The 21,355-nt window shown below is 37.4% G+C and overlaps 1 protein-coding gene across 2 annotated transcripts in view; it reads right to left on the minus strand.

The window, feature by feature from the left end:
* Window positions 1–664: 664 nt before the first annotated feature.
* OCA2 (OCA2 melanosomal transmembrane protein) overlaps window positions 665–21,355 on the minus strand; it is a 437,584-nt gene continuing 416,893 nt past the window's right edge. For both annotated transcript variants that reach the window (XM_034667989.1, XM_034667990.1), the window contains exon 24: window positions 665–1,125. In XM_034667989.1, coding sequence (XP_034523880.1) covers window positions 1,041–1,125 — 85 coding nt within the window. In that variant the 3' untranslated portion in view covers window positions 665–1,040. The remainder of the gene's footprint in view (window positions 1,126–21,355) is intronic.

The following is a 21,355-nucleotide window of genomic DNA, read 5'->3' on the forward strand; positions in this document are numbered from 1 at the left end:
AAGCAGAAGAGACCCCAGACCGTCTTGCTCTTTGCTCTTACTCTCTCGGTCTCACATGTAACACTCCACAAGAGAACAGGATTTAATAAACATTGACAGAACCCCTGGAGTCTTGTGCGTGTGCAGAGCTGGGAGCATTAACCACACGTTTGTACAATTGATGGAAATAGCACGTACCACCTTCAAAATTGAAGATTATTATTCTAGGCTGTTAAATATGTAAAATATTATTTAAAAAGCACTTATGACCTTACAAGTCAAATTTCTGCCCTTGTAAATTTTTTAAAAAGATTTTCTTTATTTGAGGGAGAGAGCACAAGTGGAGCGAGGGGCAGAGGGAGAGGGAGAAGCAGACTCCCTGCTGAGCAGAGAGCCTGATGCAGGGCTCGATTCCAGGACCCAGAGATCATGACCTGAGCCAAGGGCAGGCGCTTAACTGACTGAGCCACCCAGGTGGCCCCCGCGCTTGTAATTGATGACTTAAAAACTCCAGAGAAATACATAAATGGATAAAATGCAATTTTACAGAATGTAAACTACCAAAAGTTTAGGAGACTAACAAATTCTAAACCTTTTGTCAAGACACAGTTTATTTTTCTTAATACATAAAATGTTTCCTTACAAATTGTCTTCCTTTTCTGAGGAAGAATATGAATTTGGAGAGTATACAATTTGAATGCTGATTATTTTAACATGGAAAGTGATTACATGAAAAAACTCTAGAAGGCTTCAGGAAAGTGACAGTTAAATAGCACAAGCCATTTGGGTAGAATACTGCATTTGTGTCTTTTCTTACAGAACATAGCAAGATGTGTTTTGAAATATACATATTTTCTTGTAGTGGAATCTTTAGTAAGTTATTTCGTATTTCCGATGATTTTCCAGCATTCACCTGAAAGAGTATGGGTGCCAAAATTCCCCACTCCAGAGCACCCTCATGGTAAGCACCTTTTCTTCTCCCAAGAGTGGTCTTGGGGCAGTGTTCTACTGATGTTGGTGACGGGTCAAGTTTCCTTTAGTCTTCAAATGTTGTGTATTTATTAATTCCATCCCATCACGACATGAGCAACAAGAAGGTAACACATCCCAACTGTGCAAGAGACGAGCATCATTGGGAAGCCCAACCTGAAACACAAAGAAAAGTGGATTGTGGTGTCTGGTATCTGGAAAGTACTGTGAGATCTAGACTCATTATTACATTTGTCATTGCATCATTATATTTGTCATGACTTAGGAGCTTTCTGTATCTGCAAAGTCAATCATTTCTTATTTCTAGAAATTGAAAAGTGGGTTTTAGCCTAGGTGATATGGATGCAAACCTTCATTAGATATCCTCCAATGTATGACATTTTGAGATGTGCTTAAAATTTTTGCAAATTTTTTATTGACATTTTATAGCCTCAATTTGTTCATCAATAACATTAAAGTGTTGGTCTTGATAATGACATTTACAACTGCCAATGTCATGCAACTGGACTATTATTTAAATCTCTGCACCATCTTCCAACTGTCCTTCTGAGAAAGCTGGTTTCCCAGAGAGGTCATATTTATATAGACCCCTGAAGTTCCTAATACTTAAAACTGAAGGGAGCTTCAGAGGTAGGACTGGGAAATAATATCTTGTCTTAGGAAGGGAAGAGGAATGAACAGGAATTTCTTCTGTTTTCAGTGAGGTGCAAGATGTGAGTGTAGGTATGCACAAATACAAAAGAAGTCATGAGAAGATGAGTTTCCCCCCCCCCATATGCCTCCCATAATGTACTTGCATTCCCACAAATCTGTATCCTGGCTAATAAATCCCAATTAATTCTCACTTTGCATTTGGAATTCATGCTTTGAAAACATTGCTTAGTGCTGCATTGTCACTGAGGAAAGTTACTGCAAAGATTAAAGTTTTTGTGCCAAAAAGGCTTAAAAATTCACTGGCAAGAGCCTAGTGTGTGATAATGATAAGAATTATGACATTCTTCCCTTCCCTGGCCATGGGCATGGGGAATATCTACTCAGAAAGAGCCGCAGCAAGGCTCTCTCCACAAAGTTGTAATTTAAACACAGAAACTGCATCCATAAGTGAAATAGTTCCTTAAATTCTAAACCAGAATTGGACATTTCAAGAAGGTGGTACCTTCTATTCTGACAAGACAGAAAACCAAAACAACTGATTTCGTAAAACTATCTAAATTTCTTGAGATTAGTAAACTTTGTTTTTTAAAATAGTTGAACATGTCTGCAATAAGTCAACCCTGATCATTGAATTCTGGAAAAATACACCTCAGGAACAGTGTCTGGTCAACTCCAGGCATTACAGATATCATCACAAGCTTTACACGAATTCAAACCCTTCCTTACACTGTGACAGATTGTGTGAAATCGCATCAGGGTTGAGTAAGATGCTGAATACTTCGACCTGGGTTCTGGGACACCTGGCTATGTTTCAGAAGCAAATCTGCCTTGCAAGGGATGTATCCCACAAAAAGAAGACATTACACTTGGGGAGTCGAAGCCCAGAGGAAGTTCCTCATAGACGGTTCTGCTGTACTTCCAACTAAGAGTTACTGGTGTCTCAGAGATGGCACCAATCCCGAGAAGGAGCATCATCTAGGGATTGGTGCAAGCATTCTGACACCATCAGAAAAATGATTGCTCACTTAGTGTCTAGACACCATGGATATCCTCACACAGATGACTGCATCAACTGCTCACATCACCTTTCAAGATTAGTATCATTGCACCCACTGTACGGATGGGATTTGAGAAAAGAAGCAGACTTATCCAGGTCACTTGGGTAATCTGCTATGGTGCAGACATTCAAACCCCTTCAGTCTAACTCTAAAGTCCATGCTCTTAATCACTATATATCTGCTTCCCTGTGGGTATAAGTAAACCATACAATGACAAAATACCACTCAGAAATAAGTGAACATCTGCTATATGTTAAGGGTCTTATAGATGTAGACACTGACATTTCCCAAACACAATAACGTAGGTCATACATATTATCCCTATTTTATAGAAGAAGAAACTGAAGCTTAAATATATTAAGGAATTTTACAAACTATACCAACATTAAGATCCAGATGATATTTTGGCATATTTTTCTGGCTTCAAAACCTACATGCATTCCCACCACCACACATTAGTTAAGGGCCCTGCTCTTGTCCAGCTGTATGATCTTGGGACATCTCCATGACTCAATTTCTTCATTTTCTGAAATGGGGGTAATAATAGTACCTACTTACTAAGGTTATTATGAGGATTATATAAGTTCATCCCTATAAATGCCTTAGACCAGTGTCTGGTCATATAATGAGCCACCAGAGTGGACTGACAAGAGACCCCTTTGTGCCCATTTAACATGACAGTGAGACTCAGACAAGGTATCCAGGAGTACAAAGGAGACATTTTAGTATTCACTGAGCTTCAGGAGAATGGATCAACCTAAGCCTATCCTAATACCACCTAAAGTGCCCTAATTAAGGAACCCCACAGGGTACAAACTCCAGCCTAACCAGTGGGAAGAGAGAGATAGAGACGAAAGAAGAAACAAAGAGAAACAGACAGAGATAGAGAAAGACAGGTGAAAGAGACAGAAAGAGAGAGAAAAGGGGAAAAAAGGAAAGGGAGGAGGGGGGAGGTAAAGAAGAAGGAAGGGAGGGATGGAGAGACAGAGAGAAAGAGAAGGGAATTTACATTAAATGCCAGCTCTATTATTTTAGATTCCAGCTCCATCGTTTGTTAGTTGGGTTATGACATGCCAACAAAAAATAATACTCACAAAGATATTTGCATGTACCATAAAATCTCTGAACCCATAAGCAAACATAGAGTAAGGATTCTATGAATGAAAAAAATGTGCTTTTCCAGTCCAAAGAGAATTCACCTAGGTAAATCACCCCTTTTATAGATCAAGGAACAATAAACTACAGCCCCCAGGCTAATACTGGCCCACTGCCTGCTTTTGTAAAAAAGTTTTATTGGAACACATTCTCTCCCATTCATTTACTTATCATCAAGGGCTGCTCTATCATCTAGGGTGGCTGTCTGCCACAGCACAGTATAGTTGAGTAGTTGCAACAGAGACCATGTGGACCACAAAGCCTGAAAGATTTACTATCTGACCCTTTACAAAAAATGTTTGCCACCCCCTATTATAGAAAAAGACATTCAGTCTTGGGAAGGTGAAGAAACTTGTCATCTTCTTGTTAGCTCCTACTCAAAATACAAAGTAGTCCAACCGATAGAAAAGTACCATGAGCCACTACGTAATTTCAAATTTCTAGTACCATGTATTCAAAAAAAGTAAAGGGAAACAAAAGAAGTAAATTTTATATTTTATTTATTTATTCCAACGTATCCAAATTATTATTTTAACATATGATCAACATAAAATTTCTAATGGAACATTTTACATTCATTTTTTATACTCAATCTTCAAAATCCAGTGTAGGTTTACTATTCACAGAACACCTTACTTTGACTTGCCACATTTCGAGGCTCAATTGTGTCAAAGCAACTGGGGGACTGTGTGGTCCAATGCAGCTCTAGGAGGCTCACTCTTTCTGGCTGAAAACATTTGAAAAGGCAGGTGTATGACCTTGAGTTGATGCAGGGGACGCTGGCTCTGGATGGAGATTTCAGAGAGGATATGCTGGAGCAAGGCCTTCGCAGAGAAAGCAGGTTGAGACAGGATGGCAGGGGCTCTGCCACCCGCCATGTACATCTCCCTTAGGGGAGCAAGCTCATCAGGGTGGCCTTTTCCTTATACATTTTGGAAGTCACACATACACACAAATAATCCTCTAATGTTGGGGTCAAGACAAATGATGAAGCTGTTTATTGGCAATATGATGGCGGCACTGACAACAGTGGCTATGGTCCGAGTATTTGATGGGTAAAAGACAAGGATGGGGCAGCTCTTTCTGTAGAAACTGCTAAAGCTGGCATGTTCCTTCTTGGGGTGAGCCCCTGCTGCTTTTTCCTGTGGAAGTGCGGTTAGCTTGATCAGTGTTTCAATGCTTCACTCACTGCCCAGGCAGGGGTCTCTGGAAGGAGATTTATTTGAAGAGAGGCAGTAATGACTTCCTGTCACTGCCAGCAGTTCTCTGAATATACACATTTATGCTCCACATTCACCAAGAGCAGTTCCATTTCCCAGAAGATCCATTTTTCTTGCTCCCCACTTGCTCCCCAAGCCTCTCAGAAAAGCAATACCTTCACCAAAAGGCTTAGGAAAAGCATATTTGCTCAAAATCCAGCACTGCATTGTGCTTTCATTTCCCTCTGGGATTATTTTCAATCTATTCTGGTTCCAAACATCACATTCTGTTATAAAAGACAAAAACACTTGAATGTCAAAGCACAAATCAAGATGCAAAATGTCAGATGGATGCCCAGACAAACGCTGCATTCAGTTTTAGGTTAAAAACATAACTGTGATGACACACAGTACTCCAAGGAACCGAAGCTTTCAGATTGCTGGGAAACAAGCTGCCCGGAATCATGCCATTTCCGATGGAGGTCAGGCGTTGCACTGAGAGCAGAGTTCCACACACTGAAGAGAGACCTGATTTTCAAAAGCAAATGTTTGCTAATGACGTCTCCTACTTGAGTTTTAGACTGAAACCATTCTTCCTATTTATTTTTCCTTTCCAAAAGACTTTATAACCATCATGACGATAGGTCTTAATCAAAAGCCATTTCACTGTTGCCTTTCTACAAAGGTAATGCATGTTTCTCAGCAGAACAGCTTCTGCTTCTATAGGACGGTGGGAGCTTATCACAGGAGTGTACAGCTTGCCCCACTTTCCATAGACCATGGATACCTTGAAAGCCATACTCTTCAGATCCTTAAACTGTCCTCAGGTCATTCAGGGCCCCAGGACAGGAATTGCTTTCTCATCCTCGGCCATCATTTGAAATTTGAACAGCCTCATACCTCATGTCCTGGATCTCTCCAGGTGACAATTAGCTAATCCTCTTCATGAAGAAAGGCCGAATGAACTTCCACATCTTGGAAATAAAGCCCCATCATTATATTTCCCACAGAGAGAGGGGTTCCTGGTGGGGTAGAAGGTAGTGACCGAGAGGGAGAGCTACAGAGAGAGAAGGCACATCTAAGTAAGGAGGGGCTCTCGTGGTATCTTCAGAGTGTTCCCTCTCACATTGTGTTGGTGACCAGCTGCCAGCAGCAGAGTTCACATGGCTAAAGACTAGAAAGGAAGACAGAGGAACAGCATAGAAATCATGGTAAAGAGGAAAGGATCAAAGGGAAGAGACAAAGCTTGGCGGGGGAAAGGCATGTGATGATGAAATTGTTGAAATTGTAATAATTTGCTTTTGCCCCCACCAGAATAGACTAAAGTTTGGGTGGTTTCTTTTTCATGTGTTCAACCTTATGACATGTGTGTACCATCTTTCTAGCAAGCAAAGAGAAAGAATTCGAGAAAACTATGTCTTGTTTTTCTCCTGAGAAAGGCATTTTCATTGCATACTTTGTGCCCACCTCTGCCAGCTCCCTCTGTCTCTTGACCAGCACCAGTGCTCTTGGGCCATCTGTAGAGCTGGGACTCATCTCTCCCTCCACAATATCTGCAGCCAGCCAGCCTCTCCCTTCCATGTTGGGGAAGCCCCTCCCCCCACTGAGGGTCTCCACTGAACATAAATGGGAAGTCAGACAGCCCTGTAAGCACTTGGCATCAGGTGAAGACACCCTATAAATGTTCTGTCCAATACCTTTACTAAAATTTCCTAGCTCCTTCTCCCGTATTCCCGTATTTGGAATGTGACCTTCCTTCTGACTTCTATTCTTTTTATTTTACTTTCAGTGTACTTGACATACAGTGTTATATTAGGTTCAGGTGTATAATGTTGTGATTCATCAATTCTATACATTACTCAGTGCTCATCCTGGTAAGTGTACTCTTAATCCCCTTCACTTATTTCACCCATTCCCTCACACCCACCTCCCCTCTGGTAACCATCAGTTTGTTCTCTATAGTTAAGAGTCTGTTTTTTGGGTTGTCTCTCTTTTTTTTCTCCTTTGTTCATTCGTTTTGTTTCTCAATTCCACATAAGTGAAATCATATGGTATTTGTCTTCCTCTGCTTGACATATTTCACTTAGCATTAAGCTCTCTAGCTCCATCCATGTTCTTACAAATGGCAAGATTTCATTCTTTTTATGGCTGAATGATATTCCATTGTGCATATATACCCCATCTTCTTTATCCATTCATCTGTGGATGGACACTTGGGCTGCTTCCATAATGTGGCTATTGTAAATGGTGCTGCAATAAGCATGGGGATGCATGTATCCCTTCTGACTTTTTAAAGAACATCATATTTATCCGGGTTAAATAGCAGCAACATTCCTCATCTACACCCAGCAAGCTTTTATCTTTACCTTTCTTTTTCCCCCTCTTTTGAGTATTGGACTCAAACTCTGGACTGCATCTCTTTGGCCCTCCTCTAAGAACTTTATTCACCAAGTACCTTCTTCTCCCATAGCTTTAATACCTCCTTTTTGACTGGCATCTTCTTCTGGCCTATGAGCACCTGGAAATCTTCCTGTGTTACAATTAATTGCTCCTCTCCTCACTCCAACCCTTCTTAAATTACTTAATGACTTTGCTATTTACATTGCACTCTTTGTTGGATAATACCTGGATGATATAAAGAGAAATAACAGTCACTCCCTGCCTATAAGTAGCCCACAGTGAAAAGGGCAACTAGAAGATCAAATTTGCAATACAATATGGTGAGTACTATACAAAGGCCCATACTCAGGGTTCTGAAGGAAAGCACCAAAAGCAAGCAACTCCTTCATTGGGTGGTGCCTAACTGGTGGATCTGAGGCACTGAACAGAACAGAGGTAGTGTGTAAGAAAAATGACTTTTGAGTTTGCTGTTCAACAGAAAATGAGAATTTAGCAGGCAAAGCAGAGGAGAATGGACGTGAGAAATTTCGAAGAGAACATCCATATGGATCCACTACTTAAAATAACTTTGATGATTTCTATTTTCCCAGAAAAACATTAATTTTATAAAACTTTTTTATTATCACACTTATATAATGTCCTAATATAATTTTAATCTTTATCTCTGTAGCTTTTTTCCCTTTTTTTAATACCTCATTTTTGCTTTCACTCTTTTTCTTGATTGATACCAAAGCTTTAACTATAACATCAAAAACATTTACCAAAAAAAAAAAAAAATCACCTCTTGACTTATCAATTCTACTGTTTATAGTCTTCTTGGGTGTATATGTATTTTGTGGGTTTTTTGTTTGTTTTTATTTAAACTCCAGTTAGTTAATATACAGTGTAATATTAGTTTCAAGTGTAGAATTTAGTGATTCAGCACTTACATATAACACCTGGTGCTCTCACAACAAGTGCACTCCTAATCCCCACCACCTATTTCACCCATCCCTCCCCACCTTCCCTCCAGTAACTATCAATTTGTTCTCTACAGTTAAGAGTCTGTTTCTTGATTTGCCTCTCTCTTTTATTCTCCCATGATCATTTGTTTTGTTTCTTAATCAATCAGCTGCCAGTAAATCATAGGGGTGGAGGCCACTTAAAGCCTGGTGGTGTGAATCGAATTTGCTGCATACCTTCAACAAGTAGCCAACCTCCTTGAGGCTAATATTCCTATAAAATAGTATTTTGTGCAAAGAAACTTAAAATACAATGTATAAAGCCTTGATTAAGGTCTAGTACTTTACAAATGCTCTTGAAATAGTGAATACTAATTATCATTGTTTTTGTCACTACTACCACAAATTCTATTAATACAATTACTATTACTTCTATTATTATTATTGTTACTTCTTTTGATTTATCTTTTGTAAAGTGAATCACCTTTTTCCTCTTATTTTTAATTAACAAAGCAATGCAAATCATTCATGGTAGTCAGAGACTGTGGCTTGTAAATATTCAGTTATTAAATCATGGAGCTTGTCTTCACAACTTAATATACAATAGATTTTTGTAGCTGTTTTGTGGACTCTTGAAAAGAAGGCATATTCTCCATAGAAAAAAAGAGAGTCATATATCTAATATTTCAGTTCTCAGAAATGGATAGTGTCCCATGAAAGTCTTCCATTACCAATGAAGCTTATATTAATTTCTCCTTTCATTCCTGACTGAACTTATTTTGTACATTTGGTGATATCATTTTTGGCAGGTAAAAACTATTATATTGACTTTGTCCTATTGAAATTTTTAAAAATACTTCTATATTTTACATTACACATGTTTCTACCTTTGTTATCTTTTCAATTGTATTAGCTAGATTTACTTTATTTACAGTTTTATTTTTAACCTTTCTATATTACCCTGATCTCTGTTTTTGAAGCATAATCCAGCTAGAATTTGATTTTATTCTCTATTTTTTATTTTTCACTTTTTAAAAAAGATTTATTTTTTATTTGAGAGGGGGGAAGGGGCATAGGGAGGAGAGAGAGAATCTTAAGCAGACTCCATGCTGAGCTCAGAGCCCAACAATGTAGGGCTGATCTCATGACCCTGAGATCCCAACTTGAGCCAAAACAAAGAGTTGGATGCTTAACCAGTTAATGATATATTTGACTATCACTGATATATTTGACTTTCCTTATATAACCTTGGTTTATGTTTCATGTTTTAAAATCTGTTTCCTTTTTTTTGTTTATTATACTTTTGACTATATAAATTTTATTGATTTGCCTTTATCAATACAGTGATTTAAAAGTTAAATTCCACTAATAGTTACTTCTAAGTGCCTAACAATAAAGAGATAAATCCATATACCTCAAATACAAAAGATAAATAAATGAACCAGTATCCTTTGACCCTCCTATGCAAGACAAATAAAACAGGAAGCTTTAATTTCTCTCCATAACCCCTCAACACATTCTGGTCTTCATTAATTCAATATGAGATTATAGACTCAAGTTACATTTATTAAATTCTTACTATTTACAATATATATTTTCTGTTGAGAAACATTTTGATTATTTAATTCTGTTTGATTTAGTAGTCTATTTGTAAACATTAATTATCTTATTTCTGTAAGTATGCATTTAATTGATTTTACTATTTATGATTAACCATTTTCTCAGCACAAATTGCACAGCTTAAGTGCTTTATTCTGGAATACATATTTCAATAATCACTTTCAGGAAATGATAGCAGTGGTGGTGTTCTTGAATTGTGACTCGGCTGATACATTGATGATGATGAAGAAAAGGGAGGGCATTCTAACAATTATAAAACAGCAGATGACATCCATGAGTGATAACATGTCAGGCAGCCAGATTTATATGCATTAGCTCAGCTAATCCTCACAAAATACTATGACAGGTAGTATTATTCTCCACTTTTAAAGATAACAAGACTAAGGCCCAGAGAGGTTAAGTAACTACCCAAGATCACACAACTGGTTAGAAACAGAGGCAGAAAGGTTTCTGTAACTTTAGCAGATAGATGGAACTTGATTGGACTTGAAATTAGAACCCTGGGATCATAGCCATTTCCTATCCAAACTTTGTTATTGGGCATTTAATAATATTCAGGAGTTGGAGGTCCTTTTAGTTCTGTTTTCTATTTTTTGAGCATAAGGTTCTTGGATTCTTATAGAAATGTTATCTTTATCATTGTTATTAAAAATACTGACAGGCTGTGTCATAGCATGAATATCATTCAGTTAATTTTATCTGTGATATAGCATATTTTGATGTACATTCCAAAATCAGTTTTTGGTTTTTTTTAATATTCAGGTATATTTTCTTCAATTATATTTTGATTATTGCTTTTTAATTTTTTACTTTAATTATTCCTTTTTAATTAATTAATTAATTATTAAATTTTTAATTTTTTAAAGATTTTTTTATTTATTCACTTGACAGAGAGAGAGAGACAGCCAGCGAGAGAGGGAACACAAGCAGCAGGAGTAGGAGAGGAAGAAGCAAGCCCCAGCGGAGCAGGGAGCCCGATGCGGAGCTTGATCCCAGGACCTTGGGATCACGGTCTGAGCCAAAGGCAGACACTTAACGACTGAGCCACCCAGGCGCCCCCATTCCTTTTTAATTTAATCATTTTATTTGCACAAAGTCCCCCAAGAGCTTGTTTTCAATATAAACATTGTAGATTGTGGTTTGATATTCATACACATTACAAAATGGTCACCACAATAAGTCTAGCTACCATCTGTCAGTATACAAAGTTGCTACAATATTATTGCCTATTTCCCCAATGCTACACATTACATTCCCATGTCTTAATTTATACTAGGAGATTGTATAACCAGGAGATTGTACATCTTAATTCACTTTACCTATTTTATTCATCCCCCCATCCCTCTGCTCTGACAACCATCAGTTTCTTCTCTGTATCCACAAGTCTGTTTCTGTTCTGTTTTCTTTTTTATTCCACGTATAAGTGAATGAACATAGTATTTGTCTTTGACTTATTTCACTTCACATAATGACCTCTAGGTCCATCCATGTTGTTGCAAATGGCAAAATTTCATTATTTTGTATGGCTCAGTTATATATAAATATAAATATATATATGAATATTCATTCCATGGAATATTTTATATATACAATTTTTATATCTCACATCTTCTTTATCCATTCACCTAACAATAGACATGTAGGCTGCTTCCATATCTTGGCTATTGTGAATAAGCTGTGATGAACTTAGAGGTGCATAGGTCTTTTTGAATTAATGTCTTCATTGTGTTCAGATAAATACCTAGAAGTGGAATTGCTAGATCATATGGTAGTTCCATTTATAATTTTTTGAGGAAACTTCATACTTTTCCACAGTGGCTGCAATAAATTACATTCCCACCAACTGTACACAATGGTTTCTGTTTCTCCACATCCTCACCAACACTTATTGTTTCTTATTGTCTTATTGCCTTTTTGATATCCATTCTGATGGGTGTGAAGTGCTATCTCACTTTAGTTTTGATTTGCTCTTCCCTGATGATTAGTGATGTTAAGGATCTCTCCATTTGTTTGTTGGCCATCTGTATGTCTTCATTGGAAAAATGTCTATTCAGGTCCTCAGCGCATTTTTTAAATCAGATTTTTAAATATTGAGTTGTATGAATTCTGTAGATATTTTGAATGGTAAGCCCTTACCAGCATCATTTGTGAATATCTTCTTCCATTTACTAGGTTGACTTTTCATTTTGTTGATGGTTTCCTTCACTGTGCAAAAGCCTTTTAATTTGATGTAGTCCCAGTTGTTTATTTTGTTTTTGTTATCCTTGGTTGAGGGGACAGATCTAAATCTTTTTTTTTCAAAGATTTTATTTATTTATTTGACACAGAGAGAGAGACAGCCAGTGAGAGAGGGAACACAAGCAGGGGGGGTAGGAGAGGAAAAAGCAGGCTCCCAGCAGAGGATCCTGATGCGGGGCTCAATCCCAGAATGCCGGGATCATGCCCTGATCTGAAGGCAGACTCTTACCACGGAGCCACCCAGGTGCCCCTGACAGATCCAAATCTTGAGGAGCAATCCAAAATATTGCTGAGATTGATGTCAAAGATCTTATTGCCTATGTTTTCTTCTAGAAGTTTTAAGGCTTCAGGTATTACATTTAAGTCTTTAATCCATTTTGACTTTATTGGTGTAAGAAAGGGGTCCAGTTTCATTCTTTTGCATGTAGTTGTCTGGTTTTCCAGCACCACTTATCGAAGAGACTATCTTTCCCCCATTGTATATTCTTACCTCCTTTGTTTTAGATTAATTGACCATATAAGTGTGGTTTTATTCCTGGGCTCTCTACTCTGGTTCATTGATCTATGTGTCTATTTTTTTTTTTGGCCAGTACAATACCATTTGATTACTATAGCTTTGTAGTATATTTTGAAATCCAGGAGTATGACACCTCAAGCATTATTCTTCTTTCTCAAAATTGCTTTGGATATTTGAGGTCTTTTGTAGTTCCATTCAAATTTTAGGGTTATTTTTCCTAATATTGTGAAAAATGCCATTGGTATTTTGATAGAGATTACACTGAATTTGAAGATTGCTTTGGGTAGGATGGACATTTTAACAATATTAGTTCTTCTGTGTTACCACAGTATATCTTTCCATTTATTTGTGTCATATTCAATTTATTTCATCAATGTCTTTTACTTTTCAATGTACAGGTCTTTTACCTGCTTGGTTAATTTTATTCCAAGGCATTTTATTTCTTTGATGCAATTATTAATGGAGTTGTTCTCTTAATTTCTTTCTGATGGTTTATTTTTAGTATATAGAAACACAACAGATTTCTGTGTATTGATTTTGTATCCTACAAATTTTTTGAGTTACTAGTTCTAATAGTTCTTTGGTGGAAGCCTTAGGGTTTTCTATATATAACATCATATTATGTGCAAATAGTGATAGTTTTACTTCTTCCTTACCAATGTGTATGCCTTTTATTTTCTTTGTCTAATTGCTGTTGCAAGGACTTCCAATACCATGTTGACTAAAGATGTCAAAGAGTGGGCATCCTTGTCTTGTTCCTGATCTTGGAGGAAAAAATTTAAGCTTTTCACTATTCGGTATGTTATATGTGGGTTTGTCATATATGGCCTTTATTATGTTGAGGTACATTCACTCTGTACCCACTTGGTTGACAGTTTTTATTATAAATGGATGTTAAATTTAGTCAAATGTTTTTCTGCATCTATTGACATGATCATATGATTTTTATCTTTCATTTTGTTTATCCTTTATTTTGTTAATATGGCATATCATGTCAATTTGTGGATACTGAGCAATCTTTGTAGTCCTGGAATAAATTCCACTTGATCATTGTGAATGATTCATTTAATGTTGAATTTAGTTTCCTAATATTTTTTGAGAATTTTTACAACACACTTCATCAAGGATATTGGCCGGTAATTTCATTTTTTTGGTAGTGTCTTTGTCTGAGGTTTACGTATTAAGGTAATGCTTATCTCATAGAATGAGTTTGGAACAGTTCCTTCCTCTTCAATTTTTTGAAATAGTTGGTGAAGAATCAGTATTAACTCTTTAAATATTTGGTAGAATTCACTGGCGAAGCCACCTACCTGGTCCTAAACTTTTGTTGAGAGATATTTTTCATTGATTCAATTTCATTCTAGTAATCTGTTCAGCTTTTCTATTTCTTAGTGATTCAGTCTTGGAGGGTTATGTGTTTCTAAGAATTTATCTATATCTTCTAGGTTGTCCAATTTGTTGATGTATAACTTTTCATAGTAGTATCTTATACTCCTTTTATTTATGTGGTACAGTTGTAACTTCTTTTTCATTTCTAATTTTACTTATTTGGGCCCTCTCTCTCTCTCTTTTCTTGATGAGTCTTGCTAAAGGTTTATCAAGTTTGTTTATCTTTTCAAAGAACAAGTTCTTAGTTTCATTGATCTTTTCTAGTAGGTTTTTCCCCCCTTTGGTCTCTATTTCATTTATTTCTGCTTTGATCTTTATTATTTTCTTCCTTCTACTAATTTAGTGCTTTGTTTGTTCTTTCTTTAGTTCCTATAAATGTAAAGTTAAATTATTTATTTGGTATTTTTCTTATGTCTTGAGGTAGCTTTCTATCATTATAAATTTCTCTCATAGAACTGCTTTTACTGCATCTGATAGAATTTGGAATGTTATATTTTCATTTTCATTTGTCTCCAGGAATTATTTGAGTTCCTCTTTGATTTTTTCATTGACCCATTCATTCTTAGTAGCATGTTGCATAGTATACATGCGCTTGTTTTATTTTCCCCACTTTTCTTCTTACAATTGATTTCTAGTTTCATAGAAAAGGTGCTTAATATTATGATCTCACTCTTCTTAAAGTTCTTAAGACTTGTTTTGTGACCTAACATGTGATATATCCTGGAAAATGGTCCAAGTGCACTTACAAATAATGTGTATTCTGCTATTTTGGAATGGAATGTTCTATATATATATATATATTAACTCCATCTGACACTGCTTCCTTACTGATTTTCTGCCTGGAGGATCTATCCATTGATGTAAATGGAGTAATAAAGTCCCCTATTATTGTATTCTTATCAAATTCTCCTTTAATGTCATTTAATATTTGCTTTATATTTTTAGTTGCTCCTATATTGGGTGCATAATTATTTATAAGTGTTACATCTTCTAGCTGGATTGAACCATTTTTCATTATGTAATGCCCTTCTCTGTCTCTTGTTACAGCCTTTGTTTCAAAGTTTATTGTGACTAAGGATATACTGTATGGTGACTAACATAACATAATAAAAATTTTTTAAAAAAATAAAGTTTATTTTGTCTGATATAAGGATTGCTACCTCCTCTTTTCATTTCTACTTGCATGGAATATCTTTCTATCCCTTCACTTTCAGACTGTGTTTGTCTTATTTCTGAAGTGAGTCTTTTGTAGGTAGCATATATATGGGTCTTTTTTTTTTAAATCCATTCAGACACCTTATGTATTTTTATTGGAGAATTTAGTCCATTTACATTTAAAATAATTATTGAGGGTGGTTCCAAGATGGTGGAATAGTAGGGGGACCCTGAACTTGCCTCATCCTGGGGATACAACTAGATAAAACTTCAACGATTTTGAACAACTAGGAAAAGGATGGGAGTAGTACAGAAACCATCTGTACATCTGGAGTAAGTGAATTTGGTAGAAGCAAGTTTCAGAGCCCTGAACTGGGGCTTGGGGAACTGTGGGGCTGGGAAGGGGAGGAAGCCAGAAGCCCGGTTCACAGAGCAAAGTCAGGGAGAAAGTTAGAAAGATTGGAGTGAATTGTGACCCCTCAATAAACTGTGGTGAGTGGATCCTTGGGTTGCTCAGGGAAGGATTGCTCCCCTTTCTGGAGGGCATTTGAGGAGCATATTTGTCCTCTCCAGAGACAAAGGGATAGCCATTGAGGGGAGACTGTAGCGGGCTTGGAGGGGTGCAGAGCGCAGAGAAAAACCTCTTAATTTTTTGTTGTGAGCCACAATAGGCTTGAACCTCTCTGTGTGCACCTTTACAGCTGCTTTTCTGGGACTGGCTGGGTGCAGCACAGAGGCTGGAGTGGATTACAGAAAACTTGGCTGCTGCTTTTTGCTCTGAACCACAATAGCATGGAACATCTGTGCTCAAGCCTTTTCAGCCACTTTTCTGGGACTGAGCACAGAGCAAAGGCTGGGCGGTATTGCAGATAACTTGGCCACAGCTCCTTGCTCTGAGCCACAATATCCTGGAACCTCTGTGCATGAGACTTTACAGCTGCCTTTTAGGGACTGGCTGGGCACAATACAAAGACTGGAGTGTATTGCTGATAACATGGCCGCCATGTTTTGCTGTCTGCTACAATGGAATCAAGCCTCTGCAATAGCTTTTCTGGGACAAAGGGGAGTGGGGGCCTGAGTCGAGTGCAGATAGCTGATGGCCTGGCTCCAGCTTTTCGCTGAGCATTACAATAAACTCTAGTCTCAGCACATGCACTGTGTGAAGGCTTTTGAGGGGCAAAACAGTGACGGACATACCCTGAGCCTCCTGCCTGGGAATGGGAATGGGAATGGGTGTACACATTACCAGGCCTTTTAAAACTTGGAGTTTTGAATTCCAGCCACTGGCCAGAGATAAAATACAGGAGATCTGTGGATCTGGGCATGGTGATGACCCAGACACAGACAGGTTAGGCCAGGGAATTGACAAAAGCCTGGGACATAGGAGATTGCTTGCTTTTCTGGGAGGGCCTCCTGAGCAGTGGCTGCTGGGAGTTCCACCCCCTAGGGACAGGGAATGAGGTGATGCCATATTCTACCTTCTCCACCACCACCCCCCTCTCCTGTCCACCAGCACAGTCAGACTCCAAAGAGAAACACAGTGCCTCTAGTGAAAGCTGGAATCCCCTACACTAAACCCCACCCCCTGACTTGACAGGAGCATCTTTCCAAGGGCAAGTCAGCTTGTGACCTAGCACAGCAGGCTTCTCATTCAGAAGACAAACATAAACCCTAGCATATACCAAGTCTACTTATTAAAGAAAGCTCCAAAACCTCAGCTTCCAGCTTAATGTCATAAACAAATCAAAACATACCTACTTAAAGGAACAAACACTCCCAGCTACAAGCAAGGTGGAACTCTGTAGAGGGAGGAGCATTGGGAAGGACCAGTCAAAACACAATAGGAAAGTGTACAAAGCATAAATCAGAATCACTTCCTGAAGATATGATTGTTATTCTTGATATTATTACTGCTGTTTTTGCTAGGGTTTTTTCTCCTTTTTTCCCCTTCTTTATTTTTCTTTCTCTTTCTTCCTCTTTTTTTTTCCTGGAAAAAATAACTAGAAGGAGAAATTAAAAAAAAGAAAGAAAGAAAGAACGAATGAACCAGAGGTAATACTCTCTTCCATAGATTTAACTGATGTGTATATAAGTAAGATGTCCAAGCTAGAATTCAGAGTAACAATTATAAAGATAGTAGGTGGGCTTGAAAAAAGCATAGAAGACACTAGAGAATTCCTCAGTGCAGAAATAAAAGAAATAAAATCTAGTCAGGCCAAAATAAAAAATGCTATTACTGAGATGCAGTCTAAAATGGAGGCTCTAACTGCTAGGGTAAATGAGGCAGAAAACAGAGTCCATGATGTAGAAGACAAAATGATCGAAAGGAAGGAAGCTGAGGAAAAGAGAGAAAAACAACTACTGGATCAAAAGGGGAGGATTTGAGATTGGTGATACCACAAAGTAACAATATTAGAATAATTGGAGTCCCAGAACACTAGGAAAGAGAGAGGGGGTGGGGCAGAAGTTTCAATTTAACAAATTATAGCCGATACTTCCCTAATATGGGGAAGGAAACAAGCATTCAAATCCAGGAGGCACAAAGAACCCCCCTCAAAATCAATAAAAACAGATCAACACCCTAACATATATTAGTGAAGCTTGAAAATTTCAGATATAAAAGGAAAACCTGAAAGCAGCTGAGACAAAAGGTCCTTAACCTACAAGGGTAGAAACACTAGACAGGCAGAAACTTGGCAGGCCAAAAAAGATTGGCACAATATATTCAGGGTGCTAAATGAAAAAAACAAAAACAAAAATGTGCAGCCAAGAATACTTTATCCAGCAAAGCTGTCATTCAGAATGGAAGGAGAAATAAAGAGCTTCCAGGACAAAGAGATAGTAAAAGAATTTGTGATCACTAAAGCAGCCCTGCAAGAAATATTAAAAGGGATTTTTTAAGCAGAAACCCCAAAAGTAACATACACCAGAAAAGAACAGAGACAATATACAGAAACAGTGATTTTACAGGTAATGGCACTAAATTCATATCTTTCAATAGTTACTCTGAATGTAAAGGGGCTAAATGCTCCAATCAAATGACACAGGGTGTCAGATTGGATAAAAAAGCAAGATCCATCCATATGCTGTTCACAAGAGACTCATTTTAGACAAAAAGACACCTCCAGACTGAAAGTGAGGGGATGAAGAAATATTTATCATGCCAATGAACAACATAAGAAAGCTGGGGTAGCAATTCTTATATCAGACAAATTAGATTTTAAACCAAAGACTATAATAAGAGATGAAGAGGGACACTACATCAAACTTAAAGGGTCTGTCCAACAAGATGTAACAATTGTAAATACTTGGGAGCAGGCAATTATATCAACCAATTATAACAAAATTAGGGAAACACATTGATAATAACATAATAAGAGCAGGGGATTTTAAAACCCCACTCACAGCAATGGACAGATATCCAAGCAGAAGATCAACAAGAAAACAAGGACTTTGAATGACACACTGAACCAGATGGACTTCACAGATATATTCAGAGCTTTCCATCCTAAAGCAACAGAGTATGCATTCTTCTTGAGTGCATATGGAACATTCTCCAGAATGGATCACATTCTGGGTCACAAATCAGGTCTCAACCAGTATCAAAAGACTGGGATTATTCCCTGCATATCTTCAGACCACAGTGCTTTGAAACTTGAACTCAATCACAAGAGGAAATTTGGAAGGAACTTAAATACTTAGAGGTTAAAGAGCATCCTACTAAAGAATCAAGGGGTCAACCAGGAAATTAAAGAAGAACTTAAAAACTCATGGAAATAAATGAAAATGAAAATACAACAGTTCAGAACCTTTCAGATGCAACAAATGTGGTCCTAAGAGGGAAGTATATGGTAATACAGGCCCTTCTCAAGAAACAAGAAAAGTCTCAGATACACAAGCTGACCTTAAACCTAAAGGAGCTGGAAAAAGAACAGCAAGTAAAACTAAACCCAGCATGAGAAGAGATATAATAAAGATCAGAGCAGAAGTCAATGAAATAGAATCCAAAAGAACAGTAGAACTGATCAACAAAACTAGGAGCTTGTTCCTTTGAAATAATTAATATATTGATAAACACTTAGCCAGACTTATCAAAAAGAAAAGAGAAAGGACCCAAATAAATAAAATCATAAATGAAAGAGGAGAGATCACAACCAACACACAAGAATTAGAAACAACTATAAGAACATATTATCAACAAATATATGCCAACAAATAAGACAATCTGGAAGAGATGGATGCATTCCTAGAAACATATAAATTACCAAAACTGAAACAAGAAGAAATAGAAAACCTGAACATACCCAGAACCAGCCAGGAAATTGAAGCAGTAATTAAAAAACTCCCAATAAACAGAGTCCAGGGCGAAATGGCTTCCCAGGGGAATTCTACCAAATATTTAAAGAATTAATGCCTATTCTTCTGAAGCTGTTTCAAAAATAGAAATGGAAGGAAAACTTCCAAACTCTTTCTATGAGGCCAGCATCACCTTGCTCCCAAAACCAGACAAAGAGTCCACGAGAAAGAAGAATTACAGACCAATATCCCTGATGAACATGACTGCAAAAAAATTCTCACCACTATACTTGCCAATAGGATCCAACAGTACATTAAAAGGATTATTCACCACAACCAGGTGGGATTTATTTCTGGGCTGCAAGCATGGTTCAACACCCACAAATCAATCTTTTTGATACACCACATTAATAAAAGAATGGACAAGAACTATATGATCCTCTCAATTGATGCAGAAAAAGCATTTGACAAAATACAGCATTCTTTCTTGATTAAACCTCTTCACAGTGTAAGGATAGAGGGAACATACTTCAATATCAGAAAAGCCATCTACAAAAAGCCCACCATGAATATCATTCTCAATGGGGAAAAAACTGAGAGCTTTTCCTCTAAGGTCAGGAACATGACAGGGATGTCCACTCTCACCACTGCTGTTAAACCATAGTACTAGATGTCCTAGCCTCAGAAATCAGACCACAAAAATAAATAAAAGGCATTCAACTTGGCAAAGAAGTCAAACTCTCACTCTTTGCAAATGACATGATACTTTATGTAGAAACTCCAAAAGACTCCACCCCAAAATTGCTGGAACTCACACAGCAATTCAGCAACACAGCTGGATATAAAATCAACCCACAGATATCAGTTGCATTTCTATACGTTAATAATGAGACAAAAGAAGAGAAATTAAGGAATCAATCCCATTTACAATTGCACCAAAAACCGTAAGATACCTAAGAATAAACCTAACCAAAGAGGTAAAAGATTTGTACTCTAAAAACTACAGAACACTTATAAAAGAAATTGAGGAAGACAGAAAGAAATGGAAAAACATTCCATGCTCATGGATCAGAAGAAAAAATATTGTTAAAATGTCTATGCTACCCACAGCAATCTACACATTCAGTGCAATCCTTCATCAAAATACCATTGACATTTTTCACAGTTTGAACAAATAATCCTAAAATTTGTACGGAACCCAAAGAACCTGGCTAGCCATAGAAATATTGAAAAAGAAAACCAAAGCTGGTGGCATCACAAATCCAGACTTCAGGCTATATTACAAGGCTGTAATCATCAGTACAATATGGTACTGGCACAAAACCAGACAGATCAATGGAACAGAATAGGGACCCCAGAAATGGATCCTCAACTCCATGGTCAACTAATCTTCAACAAAGCAGGAAAGAATATCCAATGGAAAAAAGACAGTCTCTTCAACAAATGATGTAAAAATTTGACAGGGACATATAGAAAAACGAAACTGGACCATTTTCTTACACCATACACAAAGATAAATTCAAAATGGATGAAAGACCTAAATGTGAGACAGGAATCCATCAAAATCGTAGAGGAGAACACAGACAACAAACTTTCAACCTCAGCAGCAGCAACTTCTTGCTAGACACATCTCCGAAGGCAAAGGAAAGAAAGGCAAAAATGAACTATTGCGACTTCAAGATAAAAAGCTTTTGCACAGCAAAAGAAACAGTCAACAAAACTAAAAGGCAACCTATAGAATGGGAGAAGATATTTGCAAATTAC

This window comes from Ailuropoda melanoleuca, chromosome 9 (assembly GCF_002007445.2).
Source record: "Ailuropoda melanoleuca isolate Jingjing chromosome 9, ASM200744v2, whole genome shotgun sequence".
NCBI lineage: Eukaryota > Metazoa > Chordata > Mammalia > Carnivora > Ursidae > Ailuropoda > Ailuropoda melanoleuca.